Source organism: Heterodontus francisci, chromosome 37 (assembly GCF_036365525.1).
Source record: "Heterodontus francisci isolate sHetFra1 chromosome 37, sHetFra1.hap1, whole genome shotgun sequence".
In the NCBI taxonomy this organism is placed as follows: Eukaryota; Metazoa; Chordata; class Chondrichthyes; order Heterodontiformes; family Heterodontidae; genus Heterodontus; species Heterodontus francisci.
The window spans coordinates 8,695,097-8,717,454 of record NC_090407.1 but is presented as its reverse complement, the minus strand read 5'-3'; the positions used below and the strand labels follow the sequence as shown (position 1 = coordinate 8,717,454).

General features: G+C 45.1%; 1 protein-coding gene across 11 annotated transcripts in view; it reads right to left on the bottom strand.

The window, feature by feature from the left end:
• The window catches only part of rerea (arginine-glutamic acid dipeptide (RE) repeats a), a 563,072-nt gene that overhangs the window by 178,389 nt on the left and 362,325 nt on the right, over nt 1–22,358 (bottom strand). For all 11 annotated transcript variants that reach the window (XR_010969624.1, XM_068017019.1, XM_068017023.1 and 8 more), the window contains 2 exons: nt 21,700–21,824; nt 12,309–12,408 (listed from right to left, as the gene is read on the bottom strand). Coding sequence is in view for 10 of the 11 variants with exons in the window: in XM_068017019.1 (XP_067873120.1) it covers nt 12,309–12,408; nt 21,700–21,824 (225 nt within the window). In the remaining variant the exon portion in view is untranslated. The remainder of the gene's footprint in view (nt 1–12,308; nt 12,409–21,699; nt 21,825–22,358) is intronic.

Here is a 22,358-nt window from a genome sequence, read left to right as displayed (position 1 = left end):
ACCTGAGTGGGTGTTTCAGTACAAGCATTTAGAAAGCCTCCTCTAATCTTAGATCTTGCTGGCATGTTGCTTTATCACATTCCCTCTAAATGGCACTCACTTTTGCTCCTTCCCCAAGCCCTATACTGATTTTGTAGTTTCTGTCAACATTCTCAGTTGCTCGCAGTCCACTGAAAAACTTGAAATGAATATTATGGAAAGATGCTCAAGATTGCCATTATGAATTGAGCTTCTGGGAACAAATTAATCTATTTTGAAACCACTGGATTTCCTGCTATCATACAATCTGGCTTCCAGACAAGTTTACCAAATAAGTTAATATTGTAATTATAATCCATTTTAAAATACAATGCTAATTTTAACTATGGGCATCTACATTAACGTAGAGATTCTGAATCATTCAAAAGCATTAAAAATATTTTGTGCGTTCTCCTGACAGTCTAGTTTGTAAATGCATTAGGAACATAGGAAATAGGAGCAGGGGTAGGCCATTCGGCCCCTCAAGCCTGCTCCGCCAGTCAATTAGATCGTGGCTGATCTTCTATCTCAACGTCATTTCCCACACTATCCCCATATCCCTTGATGCCTTTAATATCTAGAAATCCATCCATCTCTGTCCTGAACATATTCAATGACTGAGCCTGTACTGCCCTCTGGGGTACAGAATTCCAAAGATTCACTACCCTCCGAGAGAAGAAATTCCTCATCTCAGTCCTAAGTGGCCTACCCCTTATTCTGAGACTGTGCTCCCTGGTTCTAGAACCCTCAGCCACGGGAAACATCCTTCTTGCCCAATATAAAACTCTGCTTACACACTAATAGTGCCTCAATGTTTGACCTTTGGGCTGTGCTCAGTTGACAGCAGTTAGATTGCTACACATGGTCACAGTGTGCATGGAAAAGGAAGGTTGGGGTGGAGGGCACGGTGGAGAGAGAGAGAAGAAGGATCATCTTTAGTTCCCACTTCAAACTGCAATCCATTGAGTCCTGTTGCAAAGTGCACATATATGGACAGCAGTTGAGGTCAAAATCAGTCATAAATGTGATATCTCTCACAATCATGTAGTCTTCTGACATTTGGGCTATGGTTTTCCATTCCTCCATTCACTTGTGTACGATCCCTCTCCCAAAGTAAGTGCTTGTAAAGCGACTGGCTGATACGATCATACTTTCCAGAGCAAGGGGGCATAACCTTATAATTAGAGTCAGGCCTTTCAAGGTTGATGTCAGGAAGCACCTCTTCACATAAAGGGTATTAGAAATTTGGAACTCTGTCCCCCAAAAAGTTGTTGATACTAGGTCAATTGAAAATTTCAAACCTGGGATTGATAGATTTTTTTTTAAGCAAGGGTATCAAGGGTTGTGAAGCCAAGATGAGTAAATGGAGTTAAGATACAGATCAGCCATGATCTGAGTGGCGGAAGAGCCTGAATAGCCTACTCCTGTCTCGAGGATGTGTAGAAATGGAAACCACATCCTCATTATCTAGATCTGTCTCAAGAACGACTACTTGGATGAGGTGGGCTGTTGGCAAAACTCAGTGACATCAGAATAGGATGGAAACATGCAATTATTTTTTCATGTGCGTGTTTTTTTTAACCCTCACTTTGCCTTATGGTATAGCAGTTTGCTATAGCACAGTTTGGTATAGCACAGTGGCGCAGTGGTTAGCACCGCAGCCTCACAGCTCCAGCGACCCGGGTTCAATTCTGGATACTGCCTGTGTGGAGTTTGCAAGTTCTCCCTGTGGCTGCGTGGGTTTCCTCCCACAGCCAAAAAAGACTTGCAGGTTGATAGGTAAATTGGCCATTATAAATTGCCCCTAGTATAGGTAGGTGGTAGGGGAATATAGGGACAGGTGAGGATGTGGTAGGAATATGGGATTAGTGCAGGATTAGTATAAATGGGTGGTTAATGGTCGGCACAGACTCGGTGGGCCGAAGGGCCTGTTTCAGTGCTGTATCTCTAAATAAATAAAATAAAAAATAAATAAAATAAATGATCTTTCCTGTAGGTGTTACTTAATCAAAAACAACCACATTCTGCAATGTGCCAAGTAAATTAAACACGGAGAGTAAAAATGCTGAGCTTTGGCTTCAGAAGAACCCTCTGGAAAAGTGAACAATTCAGGATTTTATCAAGGAAGTGGGTTGTTTTCAATCTGGATTTAATTTATAAAATGTTAAATGCAACATTTGTGAACTATGGAAACCAACTGTAGAACTTCTATTGGCACCGACATAGCATTTTAGACAGTAAGGAAATCAAGCTTTGTCTTTTCTCCTTGCCATTGTTTGCCTCATCATATGCATCACCCACAGCCTAGAAAATAGGGGGTAAAGGAACTTGCAAGCCAGTCTTCAATCAGTTCCATTCTGAAATTGTCTACTGCCAACAGTGCAAGAGTATCTAGGATTTTTTTCTCCCTCTTCCTTATCCCCCACCCCCCCCCACCCCCCCCACTGCCCACAAATCATCTGGGCTTTGCTTGATGCAGCAGCAAAGTTGAAATTGGCACCACTGTGTTGGGCTTGGAAGGGCCTTAAGTATGTATTTAACTTAACTCAGACTGTTGCTGATTTCCTTAAATGTGGAATAAATCTGTGGGCAATCATCAGTAAAGTAAGGAAAACAATCATCAAGACTAGGGATGGGCAATAAATGCTGTCCGAGCCAATGTCGCCCACATCCCATGAATGAATAAAAAAAAAGAACCAAGAACCAGTTGGTTCTGGACATTATCACAACATTGAACTAAATTTGAATGTAACTAAGAACTGAATGGCAGGGACAAGTGAGAGTAGCTCTCCTTGATATCAAGGCAGCATTTAGCTGAGAATGACACCAAGGAGCCTGAGCAAAAGTGAAGTCAATGGGGGTCAAACAGAAAACCCTCCAGCGACTGGAGCTATAAGTGATGCAAAGGAAGTTATCTAGTGGTTGTCAGAGGCCAATCATTGCATGCCCATGACATCACAGCAACAGTTTCTCAGGGAAACGTTCACAGCCAACTATCTTCAGCTGCCTCATCAATTAAGTTTCATTCTTCATAAGGTCAAGAGCAGGGCTTGCGATTCCTCAGTGCACAGCTTCATTCACAACTCCTCCGATAATAAAACAGCTCATGGCAGCCTTCATCAGTAGTTCTTAGGTTAACTTGTGGAAGGTAACATTCACACCACATAAGTGCCAGGAACTGATCACCTTCAACAAGAAAAAGCTCAGCTCACCCCCCCTAACCTTCAACAGCACCACCATCACCCAGGATCCCACCATCAACATCTTGAGATCAACAGTAAACAGAAGTTTAACTGGGCCAGCCATAACAACACCACGGATAAAGAGCAGAGTTCTTTTGGGCCTCCTTATCTCGAGAGACAATGGATACGCGCCTGGAGGTGGTCAGTGGTTTGTGAAGCAGCGCCTGGAGTGGCTATAAAGGCCAATTCTGGAGTGACAGGCTCTTCCACAGGTGCTGCAGAGAAATTTGTTTGTTGGGGCTGTTGCACAGTTGGCTCTCCCCTTGCGCCTCTGTCTTTTTTCCTGCCAACTACTAAGTCTCTTCGACTCGCCACAATTTAGCCCTGTCTTTATGGCTGCCCGCCAGCTCTGGCGAATGCTGGCAACTGACTCCCACGACTTGTGATCAATGTCACACGATTTCATGTCGCGTTTGCAGACGTCTTTATAACGGAGACATGGACGGCCGGTGGGTCTGATACCAGTGGCGAGCTCGCTGTACAATGTGTCTTTGGGGATCCTGCCATCTTCCATGCGGCTCACATGGCCAAGCCATCTCAAGCGCCGCTGACTCAGTAGTGTGTATAAGCTGGGGATGTTGGCCGCTTCAAGGACTTCTGTGTTGGAGATATAGTCCTGCCACCTGATGCCAAGTATTCTCCGAAGGCAGCGAAGATGGAATGAATTGAGACGTCGCTCTTGGCTGGCATACGTTGTCCAGGCCTCGCTGCCGTAGAGCAAGGTACTGAGGACACAGGCCTGATACACTCGGACTTTTGTGTTCCGTGTCAGTGCGCCATTTTCCCACACTCTCTTGGCCAGTCTGAACATAGCAGTGGAAGCCTTACCCATGCGCTTGTTGATTTCTGCATCTAGAGACAGGTTACTGGTGATAGTTGAGCCTAGGTAGGTGAACTCTTGAACCACTTCCAGAGCGTGGTCGCCCATATTGATGGATGGAGCATTTCTGACATCCTGCCCCATGATGTTCGTTTTCTTGAGGCTGATGGTTAGGCCAAATTCATTGCAGGCAGACGCAAACCTGTCGATGAGACTCTGCAGGCATTCTTCAGTGTGAGATGTTAAAGCAGCATCGTCAGCAAAGAGGAGTTCTCTGATGAGGACTTTCCGTACTTTGGACTTCGCTCTTAGACGGGCAAGGTTGAACAACCTGCCCCCTGATCTTGTGTGGAGGAAAATTCCTTCTTCAGAGGATTTGAACGCATGTGAAAGCAGCAGGGAGAAGAAAATCCCAAAAAGTGTGGGTGCGAGAACACAGCCCTGTTTCACACCACTCAGGATAGGAAAGGGCTCTGATGAGGAGCCACCATGTTGAATTGTGCCTTTCATATTGTCATGGAATGAGGTGATGATACTTAGTAGCTTTGGTGGACATCCGATCTTTTCTAGTAGTCTGAAGAGACCACGTCTGCTGACGAGGTCAAAGGCTTTGGTGAGATCAATGAAAGCAATGTAGAGGGGCATCTGTTGTTCACGGCATTTCTCCTGTATCTGACGAAGGGAGAACAGCATGTCAATAGTCGATCTCTCTGCACGAAAGCCACACTGTGCCTCAGGGTAGACGCGCTCGGCCAGCTTCTGGAGCCTGTTCAGAGCGACTCGAGCAAAGACTTTCCCCACTATGCTGAGCAGGGAGATTCCACGGTAGTTGTTGCAGTCACCGCGGTCACCTTTGTTTTTATAGAGGGTGATGATGTTGGCATCGCGCATGTCCTGGGGTACTGCTCCCTCGTCCCAGCACAGGCATAGCAGTTCATGTAGTGCTGAGAGTATAGCAGGCTTGGCACTCTTGATTATTTCAGGGGTAATGCTGTCCTTCCCAGGGGCTTTTCCGCTGGCTAGGGAATCAATGGCATCACTGAGTTCCGATTTGGTTGGCTGTATGTCCAGCTCATCCATGACTGGTAGAGGCTGGGCTGCATTGAGGGCAGTCTCAGTGACAGCATTCTCCCTGGAGTACAGTTCTAGGTAGTGCTCAACCCAGCGGTCCATCTGTTTGCGTTGGTCAGTGATTATGTCCCCCGATTTAGATTTGAGGGGGGTGATCTTCTTGATGGTTGGCCCAAGAGCTCTCTTCATGCCATCATACATTCCTCTGATGTTTCCGGTGTCTGAGGCCAGCTGAATATGACTGCATAGGTGTTGCCAGTAGTCGTTTGCGCAACGCCTAGCTGTTCTTTGTGCAGTACTTCTGGCTGCTTTAAGTGCTGCGGATGTTAAATCGCTGGGGGCTTTCTTGTAGTTCAAAAGTGCAATGCGCTTAGCGGCTATGACAGGTTCCAGTTCTTCATTATGAGATTGAAACCAGTCTGCATTTCTCTTCGCACTTTTGCCGTAGGTGGTCAAAGCTGACTCATAGATGGCGTCTCTGATGTGGGCCCACTTGGTCTCAGCATCCCCTGTGGGAGTGTTTTGAAGGGCTGTTACAAGTGAATTTAGAAATTTTTGTAACAGCTGTGGGTGAGAAATTCTGCTCGTGTTGATGCGCGGGTGGCCCTTCTGCTTGGAATGATGCAACTTCTTTGGTCTGAGTCTAACCTTGCTGCACACCAGGGAGTGGTCGGTGTCGCAGTCCGCACTGTGGAAGCTGCGTGTGATTTGAACACTGTTTAAGGCGGCTCGCCTTGTGACAATGAGGTCTAGCTGGTGCCAACGACGTGATCTTGGGTGCCTCCATGAAACCTGGTGACAGGGTTTAGTGTGAAAGAACGAGTTGGTGATGCAGAGGTTATGATAGGTACACAACTCAAGCAGTCTCTGCCCGTTCTCATTCATCCTTCCAACGCCATAGCGCCCAAGGCAGGAGGGCCATGAGTCATGGTCGGCCCCAACCCTGGCATTAAAGTCCCCCAGCAGCAGAGTAGAGACTGGCAATAAGTGGATATCCTCATGACCCCTCAAAGCTTCTCCGCCATCTACAACGTTGCTGGCCTAGAATCTTGAAATTTCTTACCCATCATCATCACAAGCACTGTAGTGGTTGAAGGAGAAGGCCCAACACCACCTTCTTAGGGCAATTAGGAGTAGGCAATAAATGCAGTGTTGCCCACATCCCAACAACAATTAATAACAAATGATGCACATGGAATAGAATATTTCAATAGCCAAAGTAGCAATTTGCATATGACCTCTCAATGTCCCAATGTTTATGAAATGTTCAAAATATCTCCTCACCTAAGCATTAGCTGAGGAACATTTTACACTTTTAGGGTCCGAAACTGCAGAAGCCCCACTCCACTGGTGCAAGTGTAGTGGAGTCCTACTCCCCCCACATCCATCCTGATGGTCACTATGCCTATCACAAATTTCTGGGACAGAGTCATCTGCATGATGTGGGCAGGCAGCCATGCAAGTAAGGGTGCATGAAATGTGCCTCTCCAACCTCCAATCTGCCACTGGATGGCATAGCAGGGACTATAGTATAGGACTAAGAAGGGAAATGTTATGGGGACCCATGTCTTGGTTTGCAGGATTTTCCTGGTAAATTGAAATAATGGAATTCTGTTGGGTTGAACGTATTACTAGAGAATTTTAACTACAGCCCTTAATAGGAAAGGAAAATCTTGGAAAGAAATTTTACTTTTTATTCAATGTATTCCTGCCTTTAACAGAAAAAAATAGCAATTTTACTATGCAATTCTTTAAAATACATTCTGGCAAGTTAATATAATGGGTGAAAAATGTGGTACCGGTTTCAATTTTCTTTTCGAAGATATACATCTTAGGGGAGGCAGGGAGAAGAAAAACAAAAGGGAAGCTCTGTGATGGGGGGAGGGCAGGAGAGATTAAATGACAAAGGTTTCATGATACAAGCCAAGTAAAGAAACAAAAGATGTGTCAGGATGAGGTGTAAATGGCAGAATAACAGCCGTCCAAACACTAAGTAAAAGGATTAAGAAAGAAACGGGGGGGGGGGGGGCGGATGGAATGAACCAGCAAAAAAAAAGTGAAAACAGAAAAGAATGGGGGCAGAGGTTATGTTGAGTCCGGAAGGCTGTAAAGTGTCCAGTCGAAAGATGAGATGTTGTTCCTCGAGCTTACATTGAGCTTCATTGGAACACTATGGCAACCAAGGACAGAAAGGTCAGAGTGGGAACATGTTGGAGAATTAAAATGACAAGCGACAGGAAGCTTAGGGTCGCACTTGCAGACTGAATGGAGGCGTTCCGCAAAGCGGTCACCCAGTTTGTGTTTAGTCTAACCAATGTAGAGGAGACCACATCGTGAGCAGCGAATATACTAAATTGAAAACAGTAAATCAATTGAAAGTAAATTACTGTTTCACCTGGAAGGAGTGTTTGGGGCCCTGGACGGTGGGAAGGGAGGAGGTAAAAGGGCAGATGTTACATTTCCTGTGCTTGCATGGAAAGGTGACAGAGGAAAGGGGGGAGGTATTGGGGGTAACTGAGGAGGGAACCAGGGTGCAGTGGAGGGATCGGTCTCTTCGGAATGCTGAAAGGGGAGGGGAGGGGAAGATGTGTTTGGAATCATGTTGAACGTGGCGGAACAGGTGGAGGATGATCTGTTGAATACAGAAGCTGGTGAGGTGGTAGGTGAGGACATGGTTCTGGGAGGGAGGGGAAGGGGTAAGAACAGAAGTGCGTGAAATAGATCAGTTGAGAGCCCTGTCAACCATGGTGGTGGTGGGGAATCCTTGGTTAAGGAAAAAGGAAGACATATCTGAAGCACTAGTACAAAAGGTTGCATTATCTGAACAGTTGCGATGGAGACAGAGAAACTGGGAGGATGGAATAGTAGCTGTGGGAGTCCGTGCGCTTGTAGAAAATATTGATTGATAGTCTATTCCCAGAAATGGAGAGAGAAGTCGAGGAAGGGAAGAGGAAAGAGTCAGAGATGGACCATCTGAAGGTGAGAGAGGGATAGAAATTGTAAACAAAGTCAAGGAAATTTTCCAGTTCAGGGCGAGAGCAGGAAGTGGCACAGATACAATCATCAATGTACCGGAAGAAGAGGTGAGGGAGAGGGCCTGAGTAGGACTAGAACAAGGAATGTTCCACATATTCCACAAAAAGGCAGGCATAGCTAGGACTCATGAGGGTTCGCGTAGCAATACTTTTTATTTGGAGGAAGTGAGCGGAGTTAAAGGAGAAATTATTCAATGTGAAAACTCTTCAGCCAGACGGAAGAGGGTGGTGGTGGATAGGGCTCTGTTCTAGGAAGAAGCGAAGACTTTTCAGACCATCCTGCTGGGGGATGGAGGTGAAGAGGGATTGGATGTCTATAGTGAAGAGACGACGATGAGGGCCAGGAAACTGGTAACTGTTGAAATGATGGACGGCATTGGAAGACTCATGGATGTAGGTGGGAAGAGACTGGACAAGGTGAGTAAAAATAGAGTTAAAATAGGAAAAAATCAGCTGTGGGGCAAAAATAGGCTGAAACAATGGGTCTACCAGAGCAGTCTTGTTCGTGGATTTTGGAAGGGTTTGTAACCATGAAACCTTTTGTCATTTAATCTCTCCTGCCCTCCACCCTATCACAGACCTTTGCTCTTGTTCTTGCCCCCTCCCCTCTTTCACTTGCCCAAAACCTATTACATTTCTAACTTTTGCCCGTTCTGATGAAAGTTCAACCTGAAGCGTTAACTCTGTTTCTCTCTCCACAGATGCTGCCTGCCCTGCTGAGTATTCCGAGCATATTCTGTTTTTGTTTCAGATTTCCAGCATCTGCAGTATTTTGCTTTTGTATTAAGGTTTCCAGTAAATTGGGCAGGGGATAATATCACAGCAAAAGGATGGAGAAAACTACTAATTGCAACATAACGCAACCACAGACTCAAAATAGCAGCCAAAGTTTAATCAACATGTCTGCTTATGCTGATAATTTGCTCTTTATTTATGGTGAAACAACAGTGTACAGTGACGGTTAAGGGTAAATACTTGAATGAACAAATAGAACATAGAACATTACAGCGCAGTACAGGCCCTTCGGCCCTCGATGTTGCGCCGACCTGTGAAACCATCTGACCTACACTATTATAGAACATAGAACATTTGATAATAAATGTTTACTTTTAATGCATTCAAACTACACTCTCAATGTCAGTGTCTGTGACACAAAGGGTCTGGATTTAACAAAATAAACTAAAATGTAATATATCGTGACACAGCAGCTCCCGATTTCAGCCGGACAGTCTCAAAGAAGTTCTGAGATAAGGTGAGACACCTTCACAGGGGGAGGGATGGCAAATCTATGTAATTCCTAAACTCATCTCAGCTGGCAGAAAATTTAAAGCAAGCAACAGGTTTGTATTTTTGCCTCAGGAGTGGGAAAAGTGACTTAAAAAGAAAATGCATTTTTTTCTCCCAACTGATGAGAAAATCTGTTCATTTTAATAACTTAAAAAAAAATGAGACTGAAGAATTCAGCGTATGCATTTCTATTGCGTGCATCCAAATGAAGCTCAACAGCTATTCACTCTTCCCAGTGCACTGGTCGACACTGCATAGTTTGCCCTAGAGACATAATCAGCAATGATGAAAATTACATTTAAATTGAATTTCAAGCTACTCTGAAAATAAGAATACCATTAATGTATGGAAAATATTGGCAACCTGTGTAGCTCAGTTTTATTAACAGTCCAGACCAGGTTATTGCACGTACTTATTATATACACACATTCTAATTATTTTTATGCCTTAACAAGGAGAGCAGAAAATTGCCTTTATGATAAACTCCTTACGGCTAAGAATGTCAGGAACTTAAAATTACTTGTATCTTACATATTTTAAAGAATGCACAGTAAAACACTGTCCAGTGCAGGCATAAGCCAGAAAGATTTCAGTTAAGGAGTAAATTTGAAGGATTTTCTTTGATGATATAAATGTTGGGTGCACGGATATTTCAAAACACAGGTGAATTCAAAAATTAAATTTAAAAAGAAGCATGTATAAATGCATGAGTAACAGTGCCTTTCAGAAGGGTAGTGGTAGCAAACCACTTACCTCTTAACTGAAAAGTGGGTCTGGAACTGGAATCAATGTAGGGAAATGAAACAGGAACTACTGTCCAACATGCACAGAACTGATTTTAGTAGCTGACGGACTATAGTCAAGTAGAAGTTTAAATAGAAAAAAACAGAAGTCAATGGAAATACAATAAAACCCTCACTTAAGACAGGGGTCTAGCTTATTAATGCTTACTTTTTTTTTTAACAGTCAAAGCCATTTCTGATGTGGTTCATCTTCAGAGTATTACATACAACTAGAATGGGATTTTCTCAATACTGTATACTTCCACCCCACCTTTTCAATTCAATTTTCCTCTTGTTACATTTCTGCCACCACACATCATCCCCAGTTGAGAGCATACTCCCCGCTAATTTTACTCTCAGCCACTGAGCGGACTGCAGTAGCTCCTATTTTCTTTCTCTCTCTTCGTTGTTGGAATTATCTGGCCACTACTCTGTGCTTGACAGAAAATCTGAGATCAGGAATTTCTTGAGTAGACAACCACTGGATTGACACATACATCCTACCAGCACATGATGCACTACAATATTTTATATTACATTTTGCACAGACGTAAGACTGAGGGAGACAATATCACTCAGTTTCCTTAGCACTGTGAAAAAACAATTCGGATTGGCTTTCATACTATTAAGTTTGTACACTGGGCAGCAACATTTATTTAAAAAAAGGGGAATTAGTGAATTATTCATGAACAAAGGTGATTTTTTTATTTGTTGATGGGATGTGAGCGTTGCTGGCAAGGCCAGCATTTGTTGCCCATCCCATTATGGTACCTTAAAAATGTAAGCCAGTGAAGATTTTCTTTCAGGGCCCGACAAAGAGCTTAATAAGTAAGGAGTAGCAGGTTTTAAAAAATGCCCAAGGAATGAATCATCTTTAAAAATGTAACAGTTGTATCATGATAGAATTTTCAAATTCCTGTTGGGACTTCAGGTTCAAATTTAATCAGCTATAATCCTGAGGTATCCATTATCTTCTTTTTCCCTTGCTAGCAAAACCTATTCACTAAGAATTTCACCTAAATATAAATGAATTGATCCAATGTATCTTATACAATTATAGCTGTTTGAATTTTGTCATATAAATAATGATTGGAAGAATACATTTCTTACATTTCAGAATACAGTTGAATGACATTTCTCATTTTCTGTCCCTCATAGCTATCTTTCACAATTAACATTAAATCCCATTGCTTTCTGCCGCAGTCTGCCATTACATAAATAAAACATTATAGTAGTGAGCTGCCAGCTTTGATTTATACAACATGCTGCAGTAACTCTGGACAAATTAGCAATGTGCATTGTTCAGTGCCTACACAGAAATGCAGCAAAAGCATTGCTATCAATAGTTGGAGGTGTTGATTAAAAAAATGACTATTTAAATATTTTGAAGGTTTGTGGTTTTAATGTTTGCTGTGGCATAACAGAAGTTCAGTGTTCTGATTATTAAATGCAATTTGTTCTCCATGTCCTCTAAAATTTGGAGCCAACATTTATTCAGTACATAACTTGCATGACTTCCTCACCTTGCATCTGAAAACACAGAATCAAACAAGTCCTGTCCTCAAATCAGTGACTGCCCACTCTATTAAAGTGGCAAATTTTGAAGCCACTATTTAAAACCTATAAGTAACAAAGCTTTCAATAATGCCCATATTATGTTAATGTATAATTTTGTTTAAGACACTACAGTACCAGAAGGCCCATGTACAATATTTAGAATTAACCAGGAAAAAATCCAGTAATTCAAACTTCTATTTTAATAGGCATTCAACTATATTTATAGTCAATTAAACAGGCTGAATGCTCCATATGCATTCATTACAATCCTGAGTGGAATCAAATTCAAAGGTCTGAATTTGATTACATGCACTTTGCATATTGAAAAATGGCACTTCTACAGGGATGCCATTTTCAATTTCACAGATGTTTTATAACCTATTTGCTAAGAAATTAGATCACTGCTTCTGACACAAGAATTAAAACTATGACACAGATTTGTGTGTGTTAATCACTCCTGGATCTCAGTAAATTGTTCAACAGGTAGGAAACTTACAGTATTTAATGCATTTACTGTAGTGTCATCACGAGATGCTGCAAGACAGCCATCTTCTGTAGATCCACCGTCACACATCCCTGCAAAGGCAGCCATACTCCTGCATGGGAACACATTTGGCATTATTCTTAATGTAAAATTCAATGATTAATAGGAAAATAAATACATTCTTAATGCGACAAAAATTATTCAACTGACAAACTTTAACAGCCATTCTAGTTTTCAGCTTAAGGTGGGTTAATTCGACTGTATCTATATCAGGCAAAGTTCTTCATTTCACAATTAGTTAAACACCTGAGCAATTTATCAGCAACAAATATTATTTTACCAACATAGCTTAATGATCTTCTGCTTCTTACACAGCTATGGAAAACCTACACATTTACTAAAAGCAAAATACTGCAGATGCTGGAAATCTGAAACAAGAACAAAAATTGCTGGAAATACTCAGCAGGTCTGGCAGCATCTCTAGAGATAAGATTTTTTTGCAAGGGGTCAGATCTGAAGGGATGGGGTCAGAGGGAAGTGAAGGGGAAGAAGGATCCGGAGGGGCATTAGTTTCTATCAGCTGCTGGAGTTTGTGTTCCTTAACAACTGAAAGGAAGATGCACAGATGTTGCTAGACCTGCTGAGTATTTCCAGAATTTTTTGTTTTTCCTTTTTGGCCTCCTTGTCACGAGAGACAATGGGTAAGCGCCTGGAGGTGGTCAGTGGTTTGTGAAGCAGCGCCTGGAGTGGCTATAAAGGCCAATTCTAGAGTGACAGACTCTTCCACAGGTGCTGCAGATAAAATTGGTTGTTGGGGCTGTTACACAGTTGGCTCTCCCCTTGCGCTTCTGTCTTTTTTCCTGCAAACTGCTAAGTCTCTTCGACTCGCCACTCTTTAGCCCCGCCTTTATGGCTGTCCGCCAGCTCTGGCGATCACTGGCAACTGACTCCCACGACTTGTGATCAATGTCACAGGACTTCATGTCGCGTTTGCAGACGTCTTTTAAGCGGAGACATGGATGGCCGGTGGGTCTGATACCAGTGGCGAGCTCACTGTACAATGCGTCCTTGGGGATCCTGCCATCTTCCATGCGGCTCACATGATCAAGCCATCTCAAGCGCCGCTGGCTCAGTAGGGTGTATATGCTGGGGACGTTGACCGCCTCGAGGACTTCTGCGTTGGAGATACGGTCCTGCCAACTGATGGCAAAGATTCCCCGGAGGCAGCGAAGATGGAATGAATTGAGACGTCGCTCTTGGCTGACATACGTTGTCCAGGCCTCGCTGCCGTAGAGCAAGGTACTGAGGACACAGGCTTGATACACTCGGACTTTTGTGTTCCGTGTCAGTGCGCCATTTTCCCACACTCTCTTGGCCAGTCTGGACATAGCAGTGGACGCCTTTCCCATGCGCTTGTTGATTTCTGCATCGAAAGACAGGTTACTGGTGATAGTTGAGCCTAGTTAGGTGTACTCTTGAACCACTTCCAGAGCGTGGTCGCTAATATTGATGGATGGAGCATTTCTGACGTCCTGTCCCATGATGTTCGTTTTCTTGAGGCTGATGGTTAGGCAAAATTCTTTGCAGGCAGCTGCAATCCTGTCGATGAGTCTCTGCAGACACTCTTCTGTGTGGGATGCTACTGCAGCATCGTCAGCAAAGAGGAGTTCCCTGATGAGGACCTTCCGTACTTTGGTCTTCACTCTTAGACGGGCAAGGTTGAACAACCTGCTATCTGATCTTGTGTGGAGGAAAATTCCTTCTTCTGAAGACTTGAACATGTGTGAGAGCAGCAGGGAGAAGATGATCCCAAACAGTGTAGGTGCGAGAACACAGCCCTGTTACACGCCACTCAGATTACTACAGATTTATTACACCATTATGCAAAAGTTAATTCCTTTAAGTCTGTACTTGCATTCACTACTAAAATTAACCAACTGAACAGGTACTGTTCTCCTAAGTGTTTTCAAACTATAACAGCTTGTTCAAGTTTAAAAATAATTTCTACATAACTTTTCAAATTAAAGTGAGCTAATTTATTTCTTTTCACGTTATAAAGTACGGGACACAGTATTGGAATAAAGTTGAGGTGTAAACATTATTTTTGAAACACACAACACTTGGCTTCAATTCTAACTAACATGCATTCCACTCAAATTAATTGTTGCTTAATTTAGCATTTTGAAAGCAACACAATGACAAGAAACAATACAAGAGGTTTTATCTGACAATTTCAAGCTGTGTCTAACCAAACTAAATAGTCCGTATCTTTTTTCCGTTTTGTTTTATGGCCCACAAATTTGAGACCATCCGCTAGACAAGGCAGGACTCCAATTCCCAAGTGTCTGTTAATGCCACTTTTTAAGCCAGTCACTAGAGCAGAATTTTGACAGTCAATGATATTTTTCTCATCACCTCTCTGTATGGCAAAGTGCTGAATGTCCACTTAACACCAACTACCAATTTGAGATTTGGATGCCATTGTCTGGGGAACCGCCTTGCAACTTGTTTCTTTTCCCCCTCCTTTCCTGAAGGATCTGATCCGACTCCGCCAACGTTCTTCAAGCAGTAGTAAATCTTTGCACCGGTAGTCAATCCAAATGCCCATTCTTCATGTGTTAAATTTGACAGAAAATGTCAGCAGACTAATTTACCATGCAACACATTACATCTAAACACACCCAGGATCAGTGGATAGAGATGAGGCACGAGAACCCTAGATGTTCCCCTATTCCTCCCTTGCTCAGGGGCCCTGAAACTAATTGTAGCTCCCATAACAGACCAGGGATTGAATACAGTTTCTTCTCAACTGTATTGTTCAGTTCCACATTGAGTAGTACATTTACCAACTAAGTGTTGCTATACTGAAATAAATGTCAACCGCTTCATCAAACAATCTCACTATTGCATTTCTTTTGCTTCAACTTCCATTCTCTCCCAATCCCCTCCCCGCAACTGTCTACTTCTGATTCCTATTAAGAGAGGCCTTGTTTGGTGTGCATTCATCATCATTTATAATGACCAGTGTAAATGCTACTCCCTGCTTACCTAAAAACAGGCAATAGGTGAAACTGTCTATCAATAATGCCAGCGAGAGAACACTCCTGTACAATGGGACAGGCCTTCCTCTCTCTGCATGATGGAAGCAGTCCAGTTCTGCAGAGTACTGAATATAGTTGTCTGAGTGATGCCTTTCATGCCCTTCGAATGGATGCAGATGGGCATGGGCCAAGGCCAAAACCACTTTGCTTGCTCACTTTCTTGTTGATGGCGCACTGGATGGTTATGGAGAAGGGGAGTGGGGTTATCCCCCAAAATTGCACAGGTGAGGGAAAACTAAAAAAAGAAAATCTTCTTGGAACTGCAAAATTAAACTAACCTACTGCTCAACCCTTACTACTACTACTACTATGGCCTCCTTGTCTCGAGAGACAATGGGTATGTGCCTGGAGGTGGTCAGTGGTTTGTGAAGCAGCGCCTGGAGTGGCTATAAAGGCCAATTCCAGAGTGACAGACTCTTCCACAGGTGCTGCAGATAAGATTGGTTGTCGGGGCTGTTACACAGTTGGCTCTGTCCTTAAGCTTCAGTCTTTTTTCCTGCCAACTGCTAAGTCCCTTCGACTCGCCACGCTGTAGCCCCGCCTTTATGGTCGTTCGCTAGCTCTGGCCATTGCTGGCAACTGACTCCCACGACTTGTGATCAATGTCACAGGACTTCATGTTGCGTTTGCAGACGTCATTAAAGCGGAGACATGGACGGCCGGTGGGTCTGGTACCAGTGACGAGCTCGCTGTACAGAACAAAGAACAGTACAGCACAGGAACAGGCCATTCAGCCCTCCAAGCCTGCGCCGATCTTGATGCCTGCCTAAACTAAAACCTTCTGCACTTCCGGGGACCATATCCCTCTATTCCCTTCCTATTCATGTATTTGTCAAGATGTCTCTTAAATGTCGCTATCGTACCTGCTTCCACCACCTCCCCCAGCAGCAAGTTCCAGGCACTCCACCCTCTGTGTGAAGAACTTGCCTCGCACATCCCCTCTAAACTTTGCCCCTCTCACCTTAAACCCATGACCCCTAGTAACTGACTCTTCCTCCCTGGCAAAAAGCTTCTGACTATCCACTCTGTCCATGCCGCTCATAATTTTGTAAACCTCTATCATGTCGCCCCTCCATCTCCGTCGTTCCAGTGAAAACAATCCGAATTTATCCAACCTCTCCTCATAGCTAATGCCCTCCAGACCAGGCAACACCTGGTAACCCTCTTCTGTACCCTCTCCAAAGCCTCCACGTCCTTCTGATAGTGTGGCGACCAGAATTGCACGCAATATTCTAAGTGTGGCCTAACTAAAGTTCTGTACAGCTGCAGCATGACTTGCCTATTTTTATACTCTATGCCCCGACCGATGAAGGCAAGCATGCCGTATGCCTCCTGCGTTGCCACTTTCAGTGACCTGTGGACCTGTATGCCCAGATTTCTCTGCCTGTCAATACTCCTAAGGGTTCTGCCATTTACTGTATACTTCCCACCTGCATTAGACCTTCCAAAATGCATTACCTCACATTTGTCCGGATTAAACTCCATCTGCCATTTCTCCGCCCAAGTCTCCAACCGATCTATATCCTGCTGTATCCTCTGACAATCCTCATCACTATCCGCAACTCCACCAACTTTTGTGTCGTCCGCAAACTTACTAATCAGACCACCTACATTTTCCTCCAAATCATTTATATATACTACAAACAGCAAAGGTCCCACCACTGATCCCTGCGGAACACCACTAGTCACATCCCTCCATTCAGAAAAACACCCTTCCACTGCTACCCTCTGTCTTCTATGACCGAGCCAGTTCTGTATCCATCTTGCCAGCTCACCTCTGATCCTGTGTGACTTCACCTTTTGTACGAGTCTGCCATGAGGGACCTTGTCAAAGGCTTTACTGAAGTCCATATAGATAACATCCACTGACCTTCCTTCATCAATCATCTTTGTCATTTCCTCAAAAAACTCAATCAAATTAGTGAGACATGACCTCCCCTTCACAAAACCATGCTGCTTCTCGCTAATAAGTTCGTTTGTTTCCAAATGGGAGTAAATCCTGTCCCGAATAATCCTCTCTAATAATTTCCCTACCACTGACGTAAAGCTCACCGGCCGATAATTTCCTGGATTATCCTCGCTACCCTTCTTAAACAAAGGAACAACATTGGCTATTCTCCAGTCCTCTGGGACCTCACCTGTAGCCAATGAGGATGCAAAGATTTCTGTCAAGGATCCTGCCATCTTCCATGCGGCTCACATGGCCAAGCCATCTGAGGCGCCGCTGACTTAGTAGGGTGTATATGCTGGGGATGTTGGCCTCCTTGAAGACTTCTGTGTTGGAGATACGTTGCTCTTGGCTGACGTACGTTGTCCAGGCCTTGCAGCCGTAGAGCAAGGTACTGAGGACACCGGATACACTTGGACTTTTGCGTTCCGTGTCATTGCACCATTTTCCCACACTCTCTTGGCCAGTCTGCACATAGCAGAGGAAGCCTTTCCCATGCGCTTGTTGAATTCTGCATCGAGAGACAGGTTACTGGTGATAGTTGCGCCTAGGTCGGTGAACTCTTAAACCACTTCCAGAGCGTGGTCGCCGATATTGATGGATGGGGCATTTCTGACGTCCTGTCCCATGATGTTCATTTTCTTGAGGCTGATGGTTAGACCAAATTCATTGCAGGCAGCCGCAAACCTGTCGATGAGTCTCTGCAGACTCTCTTCAGTGTGAGATGTTAATGCAGCATCATCAGCAAAGAGGAGTTCCCTGATGAGGACTTTCCGTACTTTGGTCTTCGCTTTTAGACAGGCAAGGTTGGACAACCTGTCACCTGATCTTGTGTGGAGGAAAATTCCTTCTTCTGGAGACTTGGACGCATGTGAGGGAGAAGAAGATCCCAAACAGTGTAGGTGTGAGAACACAGCCCTGTTTCATGCCACTCAGGATAGGAAAGGGGTCTGATGAGGCGCCGCTATGCTGAATTGTGCCTTTCATATTGTAATGGAATGAGGCGATGATACTTAGTAACTTTGGTGGGCATCCAATCTTTTCTAGTAGTCTGAAGAGACCACATCTGCTGACGAGGTCAAAGGCTTTGGTGAGATCAATGAAAGCAATGTAGAGGGGCATCTGTTGTTCACGGCATTTCTCCTGTAGCTGGCGAAGGGAGAACAGCATGTCAATGATGGATCTCTTTGTTTAAAAGCCACACTGTGCCTCAGGATAGACACGATCAGCCAGCTTCTGGAACCTGTTTAAGGCGACTCGAGTGAAGACTTTCCCCACTCTGCTGAGCAGGGAGATTCCACGGTAGTTGTTGCAGTCACCGCGGTCACCCTTGTTTTATAGAGGGTGATGATATTGGCATCGCGCATGTCCTGTGGTATTGCATCCTCGTCCCAGCACAGGCAAAGCAGTTCATGCAGTACTGAAAGTATAGCAGGCTTGGCACTCCTGATGATTTCAGGGGTAATGCCGTCCTTCCCAGGAGCTCTTCCGCCGGCTAGAGAATGAATGGCATCACTGAGTTCCGATTTTGTTGGCTGTACGTCCAACTCATCCATGACTGGCAGAGACAGGGCTGCATTGAGGGCGGTCTCAGTGACAACATTCTACCTGGAGTACAGTTCTAGGTAGTGTTCCACCCAGCGGTCCATTTGCTTGCGTTGGTCAGTGATTGTGTCCCCTGATTTAGATTTGAGGGGGGCGATCTTCTTGATGGTTGGCCCAAAAGCGTTCTCAATGCCATCATACATTCCTCTAATGTTTCCAGTGTCTGAGGCCAGCTGAATATGACTGCATAGGTGTTGCCAGTAGTCATTTGTGCAGCGCCTGGCTGTTCTTTGTGCAGCGCTTCTGGCTACGTTAAGTGCTACAGATGTTAACTCGCTGGGGGCTTTCTTGTAGTTCAGCAGTGCGATGCGCTTAGCGGCTATGACAGGTTCCAGCTCTTCAATGTGAGATTGTAACCAGTCTGCATTCCGCTTTACGCGATTGCCATAGGTGGTCATTGTTGAGTCATAGATGGCATCTCTGATGTGGGCCCACTTGGTCCCTGCATCCCCTGTCGGAATGTTTTGGAGGGCTTTTTCAAGTGAATTTAGAAACTTATGTAGGCTGTGCATGAAAAATTCTGCTAGTGTTGATGCGCGGGTGGCCCTTCTGCTTGGTGTGTTGCAGCTTCTTTGGTTTGAGGCTAACCTTGCTGCACACCAGGGAGTGGTCGGTATCGCAGTCCGCACTGTGGAAGCTGCGTGTGATTTGAACACTGTTTAAAGAGGCTTGCCTTGTGACGATGAGTTCCAGCTGGTGCCAACGACGTGATCTTGGGTGCCTCCAAGAAACCTGGTGACAGGGTTTAGTGTGAAAGAATGAGTTGGTGATGCAGAGGTTATGATAGGTCCACAACTCAAGCTGTCTCTGTCCATTCTCATTCATCCTTCCAATGCCAAAGCGCCCAAGGCAGGAGGGCCATGAGTCATGGTCGGCCCCAACGCTGGCATTAAAGTCCCCCAGCAGGAATAGGTGTTCGGTGTTGGGGATGCTACTAATCATATTATGGAGTTCCTCGTAGAACTGGTCTTTAGCTTCAGGTGGGGAAGCAGAGTGTTGGAGCATAGATGCTGAGTAGGTGTACTGGACCAGAGGCGGTGAACAGTCGGATGGACAGTATGCGTTCCGAGCCATTTGAGGGTGGCTCTATCATGCTGAGCAAAGAGTTTCTGATGGTGAAGCCCACTCCGTGCTACAGGATCCCTACCCTGCCAGAAGGTGGTGTAGTCTTGCTCTCTTAGAGATCCGCTCGCAGGGAGGCGTGTCTCCTGAAGAGCTGCAATGTCCACATTGAGTCTACTGAGCTCATTGTTGATGATGGCGGTCTTCCGAGAATCGTTGATTTGTGTCAGGTCTTCCGACAGGCCAGGACGCATAGTTCTGACATTCCAGCTTGCAAAACGAAGGGCTGGTACCGTCTTTCCGTTTTTGGTCGTGCTGTTTGGTGCGGTGTTACAGTCCACTTGTCAGGCAGTGACCCTGAGCTCCAAGCACCCATTGAAGCAGGTGGACTGTGGCGGGACAGAACCTTACTGACCGGGGGCTGCCTGGTTGGAGGCGGGCGGTAGCTGTCCAGTGAGATGCGATGACCTCTCCCACCAACAAAGGCAACCCGTGGCGCCCAATCTCTACGTCAATTGAGCTGGACTTATAACCCATAACTGCTGCCTTCCGTGTTGATTTGGTCGCTGTGAGGCGACTATGGAGTGACCTCTCCATGGCGCATGCCTGGACAGATGTATAGAGGTTGTGAGTTGCCCAAGTGTCAAAACCCCCCTCTCGGCCTTCCTGGTGGGGTTCAAAGGAGTGCAGAGCATGACGTTTGGCACCAGTGTGGCTGCAGGAACTGCCGGAAACATGCCAAAGGTGACACATGACCGCCTTCGGGGTTCTGCTCCGGCTTTTCTGTTCGGGTTTACTCCCTTAGCCTTGGTCTCTCCCGAGACGCCCACAAGGCAGTGGGGTTGTTGGGGCCCCTACACAGGGGTAGGTGGATGCCGGTGGGAGGAGGTTGGGGGAAGGGGGGAAAGGGGTGCTGGGGTGGGGGGGAGGAGGTGCGAGAAGGAGGAGTGCGGTGGGAAGGGGTGGAGGGAAGGGTGTGCAGGGGGAGCTGGGAGGGGGGCTGCAGGGGGTAGGGGAGAGGGGTTTAGAGAAGGGGGTCTGGGGGGGTTGGGGGGAAGGGGGTGCGAGGGGAGTGGGGGGAAGGGGGTGTGAGGGGGGTGAGCTGGGAGCAGGGGTGCAGGTAATAAAAGATTGCATCAGCTCCCACCATTGTCCCTTTTACAATGGTGTACTACTACTGGTATCGGGATCGGGATCCGAGCCGGAGTTGTGGGAAAAGTTTGTGTGGAAACAGCGTGGAGTCGCCGAGTGAGCAGGAGCCGCTGCCGGGACCATGTGGCCGCTCTTCCTCCTGATCGCCGCCGTGGACAGGCTCCCCGAACACAGTCAAGTGGCCTTCCTGTCCAGTTGGCCAAGCTTGGCCACCACTGGCAGGGTCTTCATCAGCATTCTTTCCCGGATTGCCAGCTGTTCACCCTCTTTCTGTGGTGAATTCCTCTCCCAGCCTTACGCGACCACCACCCTGGACCCGCAGAAGTCATATATAGATAAATTACAGATTTCTAGTCCCACCTGAAGACAGACAGAAAATCCCCCTCAACCCATATCTAGCAAAATGCAATTATGAAGAATTTTTGTTTATTTTTTCCTTGCATACATTTGAAGTAAATGTATTCCCAAGGCATCAAAGCATTTATGTTCTTTGAATGTGTTGACTAGAGGGATCATGCTATTGGTACATTCCTACCTGGCTGCTCTCAGGTACATCAGAAGGTCACAATCATTAACACCTGGTGTCCAGACCAGCTCCTCATGTTCAGTTACCATCTCACCGGTGGACAGGGGAAGAGGCTTCAATTCTGGAAGTTTTGCCTAAAAAAGAGCATTTAATTATAATTCAACAGAATGCATAATTTAGCCATGTGGAAGGTTACCGAGAGCAAAGACAATCAAAACCTAAGTAACTCTTCTTAGCAAATATAAACAGACATGGAAAGAATGAGTCAAGAAGGCCAAGAAAACAAATTTTTATCAATTCACAAAATAATTATGGATGAGGAAGGCCATTTGGCCCATCTTAGTTCACTCATTCAGAAAGAACATAAAGTACTCCCACTGTAGCATCCATTTCGTTAAAATGGTCCAAGGTTTTTGCCTCTCCCGGTCTATCTGGGAGTTCATTCCTGGTATTGATCACTCTTAACTGAAGAACAACTATCTAATATCAGCCCTTAGTGTTCCCTTTAGTGATATGAACTTGTGACCCCTTGCCCTACTCTCAAAAATGTAATATAATTTTCAGGATTTATTTTTGACAACACCATCTACTACTTTATATACTCTTTAAGGTCATGTCTCCAATGCATCCTTTCAAGGGTAAACATTCCCAAGTTTCTTTAGTCTTTC